We start from the raw sequence: 16,268 nt of genomic DNA, 5'->3' as shown, positions 1-16,268 counted from the left end.
CTTCCAACCCCCTAAATGATTTTTTAAAAATTTGTTTGCAGTAAGGTTCACTCTTGGTGTTGTAAAGTCCTATAGGTTTTGAACACTGCATAAGGTCATATGTCCACCATTACCGTATCATACAGAATAGTTTTACCACCCTAAAAATCCCTTGTAGTTCATGTATTCATCCCCTGTAGCTCAAATCCCTGGCAACTACTGGTCTTTTTATTGCCTCCCTAGTTTTATCTTTTCCAGAATGTCACATGGTCGGAATCATATAGCATGTGGCTTTTTCAGACTGATTTCTTTCACTTGGCACTATGCATTTTTGATTCCATGTCTTTTTGTGATTTTTTGGAGCTGACAAGTATTCCCTTGTTTTAATGGACTATGGTTGGCTTACCCATTCACCTTTGGATGGACATCTTGGTTGTTTCTGGTTTTTGGAGATTATGAATAAAGCTGCTGTAAACATTCATGTGCAGACTTCTGTAGAGACATACGTTTTCAACTCAATTGGGTAAGTACTTAGGAACATGACTGCTAGATCATATGGTAAGACTATGTTTAGCTTTGTAAGAAACTGTCAAACTGTCTTCCAAAGTGACTGTGCCATTTTGCATTCCTTCTAAAAGTGAATGAGAATTCTTGTTGCTCTGTGTCCTTGTCAGCGTTTGATGTCAGTTTTTAAAAATTTTTCATCATTCTAATAGGTGCATAGTGGCGTCTTGTTTTAACTTGTAATTTTGTGATGACAGGTGATATTGAGCATCTTTTCATATGCTTATTTTCCATCTGTATGTTTTCTTTGGTGAAGTGTCTGTTCAGATCTTTTGCCCAAAAGCGTGATTACACGCTTTTTGTTTTCTTATTGTTGAGTTTAGGAGCACATCTAACATGCAAATCTTGAGTTCTAAATACTATTCTCCACTAAAAGGATCCAGAAGTCCTTGGAAAAGTGGTTGGTTACTGGGTCTGAGCAGGGGAAAGATAAGATGAGCCTGGAGCATCTTATAGTACTAGAAAGTAAGACAGTGCTCAAAAAAAGCTGTGGGCTTGTCTAAAGGGTAGAGAAACCCATATGACAGAGGCCTCCAAGTGGCCAAAGCGAGAACTGACTGAGCCACAAAATAATAACAGTATTAGATTATAACCTATGGAATAAAATAAATATCCATGAATTCATATTGGTAATAAATAAATAATTGAATAAGTAAATAAATAAATAAGGCAGAAGGGATGGCTCTTCCTTAGAGAATGATTCTAATTAAATAATATAGAAGGAAAAAAATAATATAGAAGGAATAAGAGAAGTAGAAAATCACCATTAGAACAATACCACAAAAACAACTAGTGTAGGCAAGATCCACCAGTAGATGCTAAAAATAGCGGATGAAAGTGAGAGGAAACAGGATATTGGCACAGTCTTCAAGTATCTACCCCAATATATTTGTTAATTAAAAAGAGAAAAATAGTAACTTCACAGTGCAGAAACCCCACAGACATGACCTCAACCAAGTGATCAAAGTAAACGTCACTGCTAATAAGACATATTGACATCTGAAACCACAGATATGATATATTGAGAAGGGTACATCGCTTCTGTGGTATTCTTGCCCAAAACGGATGACCTCAATCTACTCATGAGAAAACATCAGACAATCCAAACTGAAGAACATTCAGTAAGTAACTGACCAGTACTCCTCAAAATGTCAAGGTCAGAAAGACAAGGAAAGACTAAGGAATTGTCACAGACTGTAGGAGACAAAGGAGCCAAGACAACTAAATGCAGAATGAGATGATGGATTAGATCCTGGACCAAACAGCTCCCCCACCGCCCCCCAAAAACAAGAGGACATTAGTGGGAGAGCTGGTGAAATCAAATTTGCACCAATTCTCTAACTATATCAATGAATATTTTACTAGTTCTTAGTTTTGACAACTGTACTGTGGTTATATATAATGTAAACACTAGTGAAAAGCAAGTTAAGGGTATCTAAGAAATCCCTGTACTATTTTTGCAATCATTTTGGAAGTCTAACATTATTTCCAAATAAAAAGTTGGAAGTCATTTTGATACTCACCTTTTATCTGTTAGTTATATAAAAATATCTTCCTCTTCTTGCACTACAGTTGAGTAGATGCATGTCCAAACTAGCACCTCAGTTTTACCTCCCAAAGGCCATTCCACCATTGCCCTGTAAGGTCAGTGGCCTCTGACCTGACCAAAAAAAAAAAAAAGAGTGGGTTGTTCGGTCTTAGGTGATGTTATGTGGTATACCATGTTGGTGGATCAGATACTCTGGGAACCTTCAGACAGTAGGGCTGGCTGAGGCTATGGAGGCAGGAGAGGCAAACCCAGATGCACAATATGTGTTATGTTGATTTCAGCCCGCATAAATTGCTCCCCTTTCAGAATGGAGGAAGTCCAAGACAACTGACTTGTGACCAAGAGGCTGGCTGGTCTCCTTGAGGAATGGTACTAGGTGGGGGATTCAGTGTTGCAGCAGGGTGAACACCCAGCATTGGCAGTAGCCAGATCAGCCGTGGTGAGTGGGTTCCATGCTAGTGGATTCATTTTTTGCCTCTATCCCTACTACCACGTGCCAGCGTTGGAGTGGTCACTGACCACTGATATCATTGGCCAGTGATAACCGGCAGAAGCATGCTATCTGCTTCGTTTGGTCTCTTCCGTGGCAGAGGCTCGCTGGTGGGCGTTAACATGCGATGCCTGTGCTCCAGAGATCCCACTTTGTGCTTACTGCTAGAGATCCATCTACATGCCTCTTCTCCAAACCTCTTGGACCCTGATTTTCCAATCTTTCTCCTTCAAGCCATTCACTGTTGCCCACGAGCCTATACTTATTGTTCTATCGGGCCATTTTTCTTTTTACGAAAGGGGATGATCAGGTGCGTGACCTGGAGCTCGGCCGACTGGAGGGACTTCAGTTACCCCTAAGTGGAGCTACCGTGCAGTGATAGTCCATTGTTAGCTTACACCCTCATACTGAGCCAACCCATTCATGAATCGGGCTTGAACTCTTCCTTCTTCTATCAGCTGGTAATAAGAGCTCCCTGTTATGGCCATATAGGTGTGAACTGAGGGAAAGGTGCTGGTCAGGCAATGGTGGGTGACCTGGGGATCCAAGCCACCTACCTGTGCAGCTTACTTTGCCCTCTGGCCCTGCTTGTGCCCAATTTTGTCTATTTCTCTTTTGTCTAGTGCTGGGTTGTTTTGGACCCATCTGCCTTTATGACTCGGTGAGTCTGATAGAACGTTCACAGCTCATGATGGCCACCTCCGGCCATGTGGGCACTTGATGTCTTGTGGTCACATTCACCATCATAACCAGGACCTAGTAGTGGGCCAGGGGTACTTTTTTGAATGGTGTATAGTCTCTGTTGCAAATGTCATGACCCTGCTCCCAAACCTTAGAGATCTATATTGGGGTTCTTCTTTTAGGGTTTGCCACAAACTCTCCCTGGCGTCTCTCCTCCGATCATAGGTACCTCCAGGACCATTAGCTACGTGTGGCTAATGGAAGCACAGATACAGAACACTTCCGTAAGTAACAGAAAGTTGTACTGGATAGTGCCACATCTTGATCTAACAATTTACGTGAAATACAGAGACTAGAGGAAGATATTAAACAATACCACATGGATGCAATCATCCACAGAATGTGGAAAATTTTGCAAAACAAGCTATCCAGTTTCTTTTATTTATTTATTTTTAAAGATTTTCTTTATTTATCTGACATAGAGAGAACACAAGCAGGGGGAGCTGCAGGCAGAGGGAGAAGCAGGCTCCCTGCCGACAGGCTCCCTGCCGAGCAAGGAGCCCGATGTGGGGCTCGATCCCAGGACCCTGGGATCATGACCTGAACTGAAGGCAGAAACTTAACCGACTGAGCCACCCACGAGTCCCATGCGACCCAGTTTCTTTAACAAATAAATGGCATGGGAAAAAAGTGAGGGGAGAGGGAAACCACTAGAGATGAAAAGAGATTTATGAGACATGTTAACCAAATGCATTGTGTGGACTTTCACGGGATCTTGATTTGAACTAACCAACTGTAAAAGAGATGTTTTTTGAGACAAGCCAGTTAAGCAACACACAGAGAGTGGAAATGTGAATTCATTCAAACGTGGCTGGGGAGAAGGACCCAAGTAGGAGTTTGTATTCATGATTCAATTGAGAAGAAAAACAAAGCTGGGAACAGCTTTATCTTAGTAATGTTAGCAGCATGCTTCTCCAAATTTGCTGTGGAAGGAAAACGGAGCTTGGAAGAACTTCAAGAGCGGCAGCCCCATCACTGCAGGATGGTTCTGAAATTCACCCAGCGGGAGGGTGGAGATGAAAGGACAGCCGGCTTTTCCTTTACTTAGCTGGTGAACTATAATGCACACTTAGCTCTCCTCTTCCAGGGAGCCTTCCGGGCTTGCCTCACTGCCCTACTCCATCCCATCCCTGAAGTTGGCTCCATGCACTTCCCTCCTCACAGTCCTGCTCTCGGTCTCCTCTAACTGTGACACAAGCTGAGAGTTGCAGGGTAAGAGAGACAAAGGGTGTGCGCCAAGGCCCTGGGATGAGCTGGAGCTCAGGGGATACAGGAACCCAAAGGGAAACTGGAACTCAGATGCCAAAGAGGAGATTGGAAAGAAGTGGGGTTGATGGAGAGGGGAGCAGGGACCGGCAGGACGTTTAAGTCCATGGCAAGGAGCCTGTCTTTGTTTGAAAGACCAAGGGAAGCCACCGCAGAGCGTTAAGCCCCAAAGAAGCTGCTCTCCTGTTTCCCTTTGTGTTAGGTAAGCCTCACCTCTCCGTTGGGAGAACTGACACAAGCCTGCTGCCGTGCCTGACTCAGCAGGGTCTGGCAGGGCCACCTTAAGGCCACGCCACCTTAAGCAGCCCCACCCCCTGCACAGCCGATGGGCTGGTGCGGCCACCTGGCCACCCGCCTCAGTGCGCACCCCGCTATGGCCGGTCTGCTCCGCGCTGCCGCGACCTGGGGGCTGTTCCCCTGGAGGGGCTACTGCTCCAGGGGAACGCAGGTAGGTGGGGGGAGGGGAAGCCCGCTGGAGGGTGGGCGGCTAGATGCCAAGTTTCCGCCAGGCTCTGCGCTGCACCAGCACCCTGTGACCTTGAGCAGAGGATCGCTGGGCTCACTCTGCCAAGCGTGGGTGTTGAGTGAGATGGGCCGAGGCCCCCCCTGCTGCCACAAATGAGACTATAAATGGGGTGTAAAATCAAAAGTGTACGGGCTCCAGGGCGCCCTCTTTGGGGCTCCCAAATGTGCAGACACATTTTAAGAAACAATGCCTGGGAGGTAAGAATGTGGGCGGTGGCACCCCTCTGTGGATTGGCCGTGAGGCTTTCCATTCCCATTCTTTCTTTATCGAGCTCGGCATTTCTCGGTGCGCCTGGGGAAGTGTTGGAGGACCGGCAGAGATAAGTAACCCTTCCGAGCCACTTAGGCAGGGCTGGCTACGTTATGGAACCCTGCGATGTTCCTTTTTGTAGAGTGAATCTGGCTCCTATCTTTACCCAGGTGGTGTTTTTTCCCACGTGAAACATTGACCTCGATGGTTCTGTTTGGAAAGGGGCATCTTTGTAGAGTGGGTTTGCTTCCAGTGGGCCCACTGGCAAGGCCTAGCGGTGCTGGCCCTCGGGGTGGTGTCAGTGGGGCGTGGGGAGGCCAGAAGTGCCGGCAGCCCCTCCCCCACTCCAGGACCTGTCACCCGGGCCCCAGGTGCCTCTGGGCGACTCTGGCAGTGTGTTTCTTCCCTGCAGGGTGAGCTCAGCAAAGGCTTTGTGGAGGCTCTGAAGGCAGTTGTGGGGAGCCCGCACATGTCGACTGCTGCCGCCGACCGGGAGCAGCATGGGCACGATGAGTCCATGCACAGGTGTGGGGGCCCCTCCCCTACCAGAGCCCTGGGCTGGGAGTAAGAGGCCTGGGCTGTCTTCTCCCCCATCCATCCGTTTTAGGGGGGCTCTGGCCTTCTCTGCCTCTCCTCCACACCCATCCCTCTCCCACCGTGTAGCCTCAGGCCCTGTGATACCTTGGGGCTCCTTGGGAATGAGCAGGACCAGTGGGTACCATGCTCCCAGAAACTAAGGGTCTGGTTCTAGGTGCCAACCTCCAGGCGCCGTGGTGTGGCCCCAGAATGTGGAACAGGTCAGCCGGCTGGCAGCCCTGTGCTACAGCCAAGGAGTGCCCATCATCCCGTTTGGCACTGGCACCGGGCTTGAGGGTGGAGTCTGTGCCGTGCAGGTAGGCAGCCCCCCCCCGCCCCCGCCCTGCCTGGGCTCTGGCCCCCTCCCACTTGTCACACTAGTGGCTGCCTCCACCCTGCCTTACCTGCCATGGGGGGCGGGGGGCGGGCTCCGGACTGGCTGCCAGGTCAGCCTGGAGATGAGATCCTATGGAAGGTGGCCTGGCTCTGGGAAGACGCGGGTCCATCAGCTCCTTGGCACCCCTTCCTGCCAGGGTGGTGTCTGCATCAACCTGACCCACATGGACCGAATCCTGAAGCTGAATCCGGAGGACTTCTCTGTGGTGGTGGAGCCAGGCGTCACCCGCAAAACTCTCAACACCTACCTGCGGGACAGTGGCCTCTGGTTTCCTGTGGGTAGGCTGGAACTTGAGGCCCTTCCCTGGGGCCCTGAAGGCTCCCAGGTGGCAGGGCTGTTTCTGGGGCGTGAGGGGACCCCTCCATCCCTGGATACTTGCCCCAGGCCGCTCTCTGCCCTGCAGACCCAGGCGCAGACGCCTCGCTCTGCGGCATGGTGGCCACGGCGGCCTCCGGCACCAATGCTGTGCGCTATGGCACGATGCGGGACAACGTGCTCAACCTGGAGGTGGTGCTGCCTGGCGGCCGGCTGCTTCATACCGCAGGCCCCGGCCGGCACTTCCGGTGAGCACCCTCTCCCCATGGAAATGGGGGCCTCCTGGATTGGTGGACCAGGCTAATGAGTCTGCTCTGGTCTGAGACTCAGTTCTTCCTGCGCCAGGCCAGTTGGGGCTGTGCAAGGAACAGCTGTCGTGATGGCAGGCTGGGCCGACGTCCCCACCTGGCAGGGGCCTGGGGGACGGAGCTGGGCTTCCGGCTCAGGCTTGCGGCCAGAAACCCATCATCTCATGGCTGGGCACTCACCTACCTTATGTGTCCCCGGGATCCAGGAAGAGTGCAGCTGGCTACAACCTCACGGGGCTCTTTGTGGGCTCTGAGGGGACACTAGGACTCATCACAGCTGCCACCCTGCGCCTGCACCCTGCCCCTGAGGCCACGGTGGCCGCCACCTGTGCATTTCCCAGTGTCCAGGCAGCCATGGACACCACTGTTCACATCCTCCAGGCTGCAGTGCCCCTGGCCCGCATCGGTGAGCTGGGGACTGGGCAGTCCAGGTGGGCTCCCCGGAAGAGGCCCCCTTTGAAGTCGGCCTCCCCTCACCTGCCCTCTCCTTGGCCCCAGAGTTTCTGGATGAAGTCATGATGGATGCCTGCAACAGGCACAGCCGGCTGACCTGCTCTGTGGCGCCCACACTCTTTCTCGAGTTCCATGGATCTGAGCGGGCACTGGCCGAGCAGATAGAGCGGGCAGGTGTGCTGGGGTGCTGTGGGGTGGGGGGCACAGGCTGGCCCTGAGTAAGGCCCCGTGTGACACCCCCCCCCCCCCCTTGCAGAGGAGATCAGCCAGCACAACGGAGCCTCCCACTTCTTCTGGGCCAAGGAGGCCGAGGAGCGCAGCCGGCTCTGGGCAGCGCGGCACAACGCCTGGTACGCCACTCTGGCCCTGCGGCCGGGCTGCAAGGTGAGTTGGGCTGGGGTGGTGGCGGCACCCCCAGCCCCCCACCCTGTTGTCCTGAGCAGTAGGCTGAGACCCAGTGGGCAGCATTGCCCCTACCCAGCTGTTTCTCAGACACTGTCTAGCGGGGAAAGTAATTGTCTGCCAAACCCTCGGGAGGGAGCCCCCGCCTGGGCACAGGGACAGCGCAGGTGCTCTTAGGGTTTGTGAGGCTGGCTGGAGAGAGATGATGAAGCGGAAGGGGTCAGCCAACAGGAAGGGGACACTGGGCTCCAGGCAGCACGTGCGAAGGCTCGGCCTCGTGGGCCACTCGGGGCCCTGCACGGAGCCGGGCGGGGAGCAAGGTGAGAGCTGGGGAAGCCTCCGCGGGCAGGGCAGGGCACTCACTCTGGCCATTTGTCCAGCTGTCCAGGGGAAACAGGCCTAGAGAAAAGCAGCTAGTTTTTGTGGGTGAGGCCCAGCCTCCTCTGACCTGTTCTTAACCTTGACCACAAGGACCTCTTAACATCCGGGGGGGCGGCAGGGGGTGAGGGGGGAGAACCTCACAAACCTGCCCCCAACTAGGGCTATTCCACCGACGTGTGTGTGCCCATCTCCCGGCTGCCGGAGATCCTGGTGCAGACCAAGGAGGACCTGAAGGCCTCGGGACTCACAGGTCGGCATGCCCACTGCTGGAGCTCCATGTGGGAGGGAAGGGGGATGGGCTGGGCTAGGGCAGCATCTCTGTCTTCTGGGCCCCCAGGAACCATTGTTGGACACGTGGGTGATGGCAATTTCCACTGCATCCTGCTGGTGGACCCAGAGGACGCCGATGAGTTGCGCAGGGTCAAGGCCTTTGGAGAACATCTGGGCAGGTAAGAGCAAAACCCTTGGCTGGTGGGGAGGGGCGGAGGTGCACCCTGCTGAGGATCTCTTCACTGCCTCCCAGGCGGGCACTGGCACTCCACGGGACGTGTACTGGGGAACACGGCATTGGGCTGGGCAAGCGGCAGCTGCTACAGGAGGAGGTGGGCGCCGTGGGCATAGAGATCATGCGGCAGCTGAAGGCCATGCTGGATCCCCGAGGCCTCATGAACCCAGGCAAGGTGCTGTGAGGGGCTCCAAGCCCTTGGCCCACAAGCCCCCAGACAGTGGAACCTCCTGTTCTGGAACCTTCCTTCTTGTCACAGAACAGTTCTGTCTTGGCCCAGACCTGCAGGGGTCTTTGCCTGCCTTCCCCTTGGTCAGGGCCTCCCTGCTGCCGGGGGCCAGGGGCAAGGCCTCAGGGACTGAGCTCTCTTAGCCCTACTCCACTTGTCTGGTGACAGGAACATGCTTTCCTGGTGTACGTGTCCTTGGACCCCTGAAATAAACCAGAACCCTATTTGCAGCAGTCTGGAGATGAGCAGACAGTGCCTGTGAATGGCCTCCTGTGCCTGCCCTCCCTACCTCCTTCAGGTTCTCTGACCTTTGTCCTTGTCCCTCGTCCCTTCTCCCCTGCCTGTCCTCTGACTTCCTGCAGCCTGGGAGGGGATAGTGCTTAGGCTACTGAAAGTCACTTCCAGGGACCCAGGTCCCTGTCCCATCTGCTGGTGAGAAGACCAGTGCCTGAGGACGACATCCATGGCCCATGGCCGACATCCCTCATGACAGACCACCCACCTTAGAACATTCTGAACATGTTCTCCAAGTGGCTGTTGCCAATCAGTGGAAATGGAAGTGAAATTTTTCTCCTTGTATTATACTGCTCCATGCTGTGATGTATCAGATTACTAGCTTTTCCCCTCCAAGTCAGGATCTGCCCTCCCCTGGGCCTCCCCGGGCCTTAGGATCCCTGGCCAGACCGCTTGGTCCGTGAACTTGTCAGTTATTCCCAAGCCCACGAGAGGGCGCCCAACACCAGAGCATCCACGCTGGGCAGCGGCACCCAGGACTCACCTCTGTCCAGGGCCTACAGCTCCCTGCCCTGGGTCCCCCTCCCTACTTCCCCAAGGTTGGGGTGGGGGAGGCTTGGTGTCCTGGAAGCCAGTCTCTAAACTCCCCCCCAGGAGCCCATCATGTGGGCCCATCTCCCTTGGCCCCTGAGCAAAGGTGCTGGGTGAGCAAAGCAGGGAGGCCAGTTGGACCCTCCCATCTCCCCTTACCCCCACAAGCCACCTCTCCCCATCAGCTGTCCAAGCCCTGGGCAGAGGCTGCCCTTCTGGGACTCCTCAGCCCAACTTGGTTCTTGGAAGCCACTCTTAACGCTGGACTCAGCCCAGTTTGCTCCTCTGTGACGTTTCTAGCCCGGGGCCACGAGCAGTCGCTGGGCCAAGGGGTGGTGTGGGGGCAAGCCTCACCGGCTCTCCCCAAGCAACCCCGCTCCACGAACAATCTAAGCATCAGCTGCGCGTGTCTGGACATAGGGCTCCCTGGCCACACCCCCCACCTCCACCCGACTGCCTCGCCCCTGAGCTCAGGGGAGAAGTCTGCAATGGAGGTTTCTCCCCTTACTGGGGACGGCTCTTCTTTGATGAGCTGAAAGAACAAGCACACTGTTCACTGAAATACCAGCCCCTGAAGACTCAAGTGACTATTTTTGCCTTATTTGCTTTGTGTGTGTACTTTCTGGGGAACCATCTGGAATTGAGTTACACATTTCTTGACACCATTTACCTACAGAATTCAGCATCTATCTCCTAAGCATAAGGACCTTCTAAAAACCTCAACACTGTTAAATGGCTGCTAGATGAACGGTCTTAGTGAGGTGCTTCTGCCCACAAAGCCCCCCAAAGCGTGCTGGGCCCTTAGTGGAGGGAGGGGGCAGAAGCCCCCCCGCAGTTCGTGCTGGTTCCCTCCCCTCCTGGAAAGACAGAGCTTGGGAGAGCTGCCTGGATGGAGCATGAATGACAGACCAGTCCCACCTGGGGAGTCTGCACCAGCTCGTTCCACCCCGACCAGAGGACTGGTGGCAACCCGGGGGGATTCGGAGAACACCACAGCCAGCAGAGGGCTGCCATGCGCTGGGTGCGAGTACAAGTCGCTGGGGGTGGGGACAGGGACCAGCCTGGCATGGGCTCCAGCCTGCCCCACCGGGTCATGACCACTCGGCTCACCCAGGGTGCTGCCAAGGCCGCAGGGCCTAAGCCACCAAGGTGGTCACAGAAGCCTTCGCCTGCAGGCCCAGGGGTCAGGCAAGGAGATCTCCAGGGCCAGCTTTGCTAGAGGAATTAAATTTAGAACAGGGAGACACAGTTGCCAGGCAGAAGCAGGAGGTGCTGTGAATAGAACAGTGCTCTTTGCGGTGTCAGAACTACCAGGGAGCCTGCTATGCATGTGCCAGAGGCTTCCGGGCAGATTCTCTGACCCTCATGGTGACCTCTGAGCTGTGCGACTCTGTCCCCCCACTCACATGCAATTGAATCTGAAGTTCAGAAGAGCAAAGTCGTCTCCCCAGGATCATTCTGCCCAACAGAGGAGCTCACATGCAGACAGTTTAGAGCTCATGCTCTTGCCACCCTGGGATGATTGGTCCCCGGGACGGGGCTCCCTCATCCCGGGGCAGGGGTCTGACGCTAAGGCCCAGGCTCAGACCCAAATTCTTCGTTAGCATTTCTCTGAACATGCTGAGCGTGCCTGTGCCTTGGTTCACACCTGCCCACTGGCCTGCACTGCCCTTGCAGAGAGTGGGTGCTTCGGGAGGCGCATGACACTAGAGGACTGCAGAGACAGGGCCTGGGGAGGCAGAGCCCACAGAGGCAAGGGCACTCGAGGGCCTGGGGAGGGGTGTGGGCACAGAAGCCTGGAGGCATCTCCCTCCAGAGCCTTCCTCCGCAGGTTCTGCGGAGGGAGGCTGTGGAATGCCACTCCAGGAGCCCCTCTGGCACGGGGACAGGCCGGGCAGGCGTCCCTACCCCCTGCTCTGAGCTTCCCGCCCAGCTTGAGGTGTGCCAACTCTTGTGAGCCCGGAGTGGCTGCTTCTAGTTCAAGGGCTCTGAGCTGGCTCAGCCCCAAAGCAGGGCCTCTTTCTGGGCCTCAGTGAAGCATGCCCATGAGTCAGCACTGAGATGCAGACTGAGCAACAGGCAGGGCAGGATGGGATGTGGGATGGGGAGCCGAGGATGAAGGCGGGGACGGGGCCGATACCTGGAAGAATCCACATCCTTGCAGCCTCCACTGGCCGCAAGATCTTTTGCCCCCGCAGATCTTTCCTGAAGAGTTCTGTCACAACCACTCCACAGGTGATGGCAGATGGACTCCATGATGCTTGGGAGGGCCAGGAACCCTGAAGGACTCGGGTCTGACCTGCCAGGTTCACTCTGCCCAGGCATGACTGCTCTGAGGACCACTTCACACTGCCGTAGTGCCAAGTAGCAGCCTGGAGGAAGGCTAAGGAGGTAGGTGAGGGAGTGGGGGATAGGCCTTCGAGCCCCACTGCTTGATTGTTTAATAATACCTCATTAAAATAGTCACACAGTGCACCTTTTATTAGACATTTTAATACCATATCAAAACACCTTGACTAATGAAGAAAGCTTTCCCCCCAAGCTTTGAACATTTTTTAAAACATTTTATAAGGTTTTTTTTTTTTTTGTATTTTAATATATAAATACAGAAACCTGTCTTGCATGGGCTGATGCCATGTGTGAACATCAATGGCTAAAATGTTCTCAAACAGAGTGCCTGAAAACAGGGATAACTGTACATATTCCTTTAATAAGTCTTTTGTCTAAGTTTTCTGGAAAAAAAAAAATCCACAAGGGTCTAAGAAAAATGTTCAGGCATTTTTGCAGGACACCTGTGATTGTTAAATCCTCTGAACTGACCAGAACCAGGAGCGAAGGAGGGAGAGGAAAAGGGAATGGAGAGGAGAAGATCCTTGATGGGTTGTTTTTTTGGCAATGAAGTTACACATCAGGGTCCCAAGGGGAGAAAAGTGCAAAACCAAGCCAGAATAATGGAGGAAACAAACAAACAACCACAACCCCCCAAAAAACAAAAACAAAAACAAAAGCCACCACCCAAGGCAGAATGGTTGGTGATAGAGGGCCGACAGGGGGGCATTGGGCACAGGAGACCGTGCACGGCCCCGTTCATCTCTGTCACTGAGGGGGTTCTAGCCGGGCGGCAGACAGCAATCTGTAAACATCACGAGGGAAAACACCAGTCGACACTAGACTTTTTTTTATAATTTTTTTTTTTTTTTTTTTTGTAAACACTTTAGACAGACCCACAACGCCTTTCAAAGGTGTAAAAGAAAATGCCCTTTCCCTCCTGGGATGAGGGGTGAGGGGAAGGATAGCAGTTGATTCTTCTCTCAAACTCGCTCTCATCCAATTTGGTGTCCTCAGGGAGAAAGGGAGAACCGTTCTCTGGAAGTCAGTGCAGAAGGGGTGCCCTGTTCCCACTGGTGTCCCCAGCTCAGCTCTGCCCGTGTCCGATGCCTCCTCTCAGGAACGGGGGCTGGCTGTCCCTGTGTGGACCGGAACACGTAAGTTGCGCTCTGGCGGCCAAGGCCGGCCGCGTGCATCCCGCCGAGGCTGGCTGTGCGTCTGTGGTTCTGCTCTGGGGCCCGAAGCCAAACGTCCCGCCGGGGTTGGGACTCCTGCTCCGGCGTCGGCCCAGTCCCTCTGCCTCACTCTCACCCTTGCTTTTTCTTCTCCCCGTGTCCTCAGTTTTTGAGGGGAAGGTAAAAAGAGCAAATGTCCCTGATTTGTCTGACATCATCAGCTGTTCTGAGAGTTTACTTGGAATAAATAAAATAAACCTAATGAAGAACAAAGGAAAACAAAACAAACAAAAACAAGAGAGCGAGAGCAAGAGAGAAAAGAAAAGAGGCCCCAAAACCTTTGGATGTGAGATGAGGTGGGGTCAGGGTTTTGGTTTCTCTGGCGGGTTTTGTTGGTTTGCCAGAAAAAAGAAAGTGCCGGACCAGAACTCGCAGGGACAGGTAGGACGGGGGACAGGATAGGATGGTCAGCAGAGGAGCAAGGTGCCCTGGCGGAGAGACGGGGAGTCAGGCTGCATGGCTAGAGAGGGACCATGTGTGCACATCTGTTGGGAAAGGCTGTGCCGGCCTGCTGCAGAGATTCGTCTGGAAGTGGGCTGTGTGAGTGTGTGTGTGTGTGTGTGTGTGTGTGTCAGCGTGAGAGGCAGGTGGCCTGCAGGCGGGAAGAACCAGCAGTGACATGATCACGGGTGAGCACCAGAGAGGACAGTGTACCGTCCCCCAGGCTGTCGTGTTTAGTAAGTGGGATGTCCATATGGGGACAGGGAGTGAGGTTGTCCCCCTGGCCCCAAAGAAGCAGAGACCCTGAGAGACAGGACTCGCCCTCGCCACCCCTCAAGCACGAGGCGGAGTGGGGCACAAACCCAGGGTCTGGTCCTAGAGCTCACACTGATGCTTCTCCCAGCCGGCACATTCCACGGGATCTTTCTGAACCTTCTTCAGGGAGACTCACTTTAGATGTCTGGAATACCCTGGTCTTTTCCCAATGAATCTAATTCTACTGAGCAGGTTCTCCTTCATTACCTTGTGAGTTCATATTTCCTATCCTTCCCGGAGAATCATACCAGCCCCTGCCCCCCCGCCCCCCATAGAATCACTAACTAATAAGATGCTCCCCTCTTGGTGGGGTGTGCAAGGGCAACTGAATTCCCTACCCTCCAGGCCCCAGAGTGACTTGACCCCAGGCCTTGAGCCCGGAGCATCCCCAACCACGGGCTCACCTTTGAGAGGAGTCAGCAAGCGAGCCCAGCAGGGTCAGTCTGCGGGATGTTCTGGACAAGATCTGTTCACTTCAAACCACGAATCTATGCAGCTGAGGCAGGGAGGTGGCAAGGGGAGACCGGTTACCGCTGACCAGGCTGTTCCTTAGGGGGCATTCTCCAAGGGTCAGGCTTCTGAGCAGAGGTTTGCTAAATCTCGCTCATGAGGACCTCAGGGGAAAACACCAGACACCCACTTTTTGAAGCAGGAAGAAGGGAGAACACTAAGACTGATCTCAGCTCAGCCTGAGGCATCAGCCCAGCATGGTGGGTATAGGATTGGGTGGATCTGGGCGCTGCAGGAAGTGGGGAGTATGGCCCTCTATGTAGCTTGGTGGGTTGTGGTCGGCATGGAGCCTTTCCTGGAGAAGGTGGAAAGGGAGGGCCAGCCCTCTGGCTTAGCGACGTTGCTGTGGAGGGCCGGACAGGAGGCTGACAGTGAAACCCTGGTCTCCAGTGTTTGTAGAAAGGACCATCTGAACCAGACAGGGAACAGAGATTGCCCCAAGACAGCTTTCTGATTTGGAAGCCAACATCTGGGTATCTTCAAACACAGGAACCAGGTAGATAATTTGCATAATTTCCCCCCAGAGCCAAACATTTCCATCTTCTGGTTCTGAGTGGTGCCTCCCTGGGACACTGGAGCACTGTGTGCTGGGCCCAGGCCAAGGCCCCCTCCCCTGGGGCCGACCTCGAGCCTCTCGGGCACCAGCCACATCTGTGTGCCAGGCACTACAACCACCTCGTGGCCAGTAGCCCTGTGCGGCGGGCTGTGAAAAAGCCTGTGTGTCAGAAGCAGCTCTGGGACTCAAGGAGCCAAGAGCAGATGGCGCACAGAGTGTCCTCCCATCTTGGGTAAGGAGGTGTCTTCTTTCTAGCTGGAAACAAGAGCAAGGCTCGTACTGGAGCCCGAGGACGACTCTCAGCCCTGTTAATTCCAGCAGGTTTAGCGCCGTGGCCACACAGAGGGGCCCGTGGAGGAAGAAAAGGCTCAAGGAGATGCATGCAGAACCGACCTTCAGGTGGGATCCTAAGTGCGTCCAACCTGTGGGGCTCCACAGGTCTCCCTGTCAGCCCTTGCCATCCAGGCTGCCAAACCAGAGACCTGCTCTGCCTCCACCCCACTTAGAGCCCTCGGTGGGAGGGCAGGTCATCCCACAACCAGTGGGGACCGAATGGCTAGTGATGAGGGTCCCCCCTTCTCTCCCCCAGCTGCAGGGAAGGAACCCTCTGGGATCTCAGATGGGGATGCCCTGGCCCTGGTGGCCCTTCCGTACCTTTTGTGATAAATGCACAGGCAGGGCAGCCTGGCTATCGTGTCCCCCTGAAGCAACTCCTCCAGGCAGATCACACACTCACCCGCGTCTTTCGTCAGCACGTCATCTGCAAAGGGGGCACGGAGGAGAGTGGGAGAGGGTCAGTCACCAGCAGACAGGTGGCACAAAGCCGGCACTGGTCTAGGAACTTGGTTGGGACTGCCTGGGTCACCTGAAGTGGGCAAGGCTGTGTGGGCGACACAGGAGACCAAGGGTACCCTGACCTGAGACAAGACATGCACAGCGCACATCAATTATCTGAAGACAGAGTGGGATGAATTACCAAAGAAGCGGCCAGGGGATGGAGGGTGAAATGGGCTCGGGAGGGGATAGGCCTGTAGCAGAGGCCAGCAGCCTCCCTGAGCAGACCGTCCCCAAATCATACGCGGCCCAGGTGCACGGAGTTCTGGTTTGGCAAAGCACGGTGATGGGGAG

The 16,268-nt window shown here is 54.2% G+C and overlaps 2 protein-coding genes across 4 annotated transcripts in view; one reads left to right on the top strand and one right to left on the bottom strand.

The window, feature by feature from the left end:
- The first annotated feature begins 4,962 nt into the window (after positions 1–4,962).
- Positions 4,963–9,245, top strand: LDHD (lactate dehydrogenase D). The gene is made up of 11 exons (XM_021702964.1): positions 4,963–5,037; positions 5,777–5,889; positions 6,116–6,257; positions 6,474–6,615; positions 6,741–6,900; positions 7,167–7,366; positions 7,459–7,587; positions 7,670–7,797; positions 8,356–8,446; positions 8,534–8,645; positions 8,720–9,245. The coding sequence occupies exons 1-11, from the start codon at positions 4,963–4,965 to the stop codon at positions 8,883–8,885; spliced, it is 1,458 nt and encodes a 485-aa protein (XP_021558639.1). The 3' UTR covers positions 8,886–9,245.
- A 3,200-nt stretch (positions 9,246–12,445) lies between these two features.
- The window catches only part of ZNRF1 (zinc and ring finger 1), a 96,480-nt gene continuing 92,657 nt past the window's right edge, over positions 12,446–16,268 (bottom strand). The window contains exons 3-5 of one of the 3 annotated variants that reach the window (XM_021705708.2): positions 15,795–15,900; positions 14,479–14,570; positions 12,446–13,222 (exon numbers count right to left, since the gene is read on the bottom strand). In XM_021705708.2, coding sequence (XP_021561383.1) covers positions 14,513–14,570; positions 15,795–15,900 — 164 coding nt within the window. In that variant the 3' untranslated portion in view covers positions 12,446–13,222; positions 14,479–14,512. Of the gene's footprint in view, positions 13,223–13,447; positions 13,517–14,478; positions 14,571–15,794; positions 15,901–16,268 lie in introns of those variants that run through there. The other 2 variants (XM_021705709.2, XM_021705710.1) reach the window with 2 other exon arrangements.

The sequence above is a fragment of the Neomonachus schauinslandi genome, chromosome 16 (assembly GCF_002201575.2).
Source record: "Neomonachus schauinslandi chromosome 16, ASM220157v2, whole genome shotgun sequence".
In the NCBI taxonomy this organism is placed as follows: domain Eukaryota; kingdom Metazoa; phylum Chordata; class Mammalia; order Carnivora; family Phocidae; genus Neomonachus; species Neomonachus schauinslandi.
This window is presented reverse-complemented; position numbering and strand designations above follow the sequence as displayed.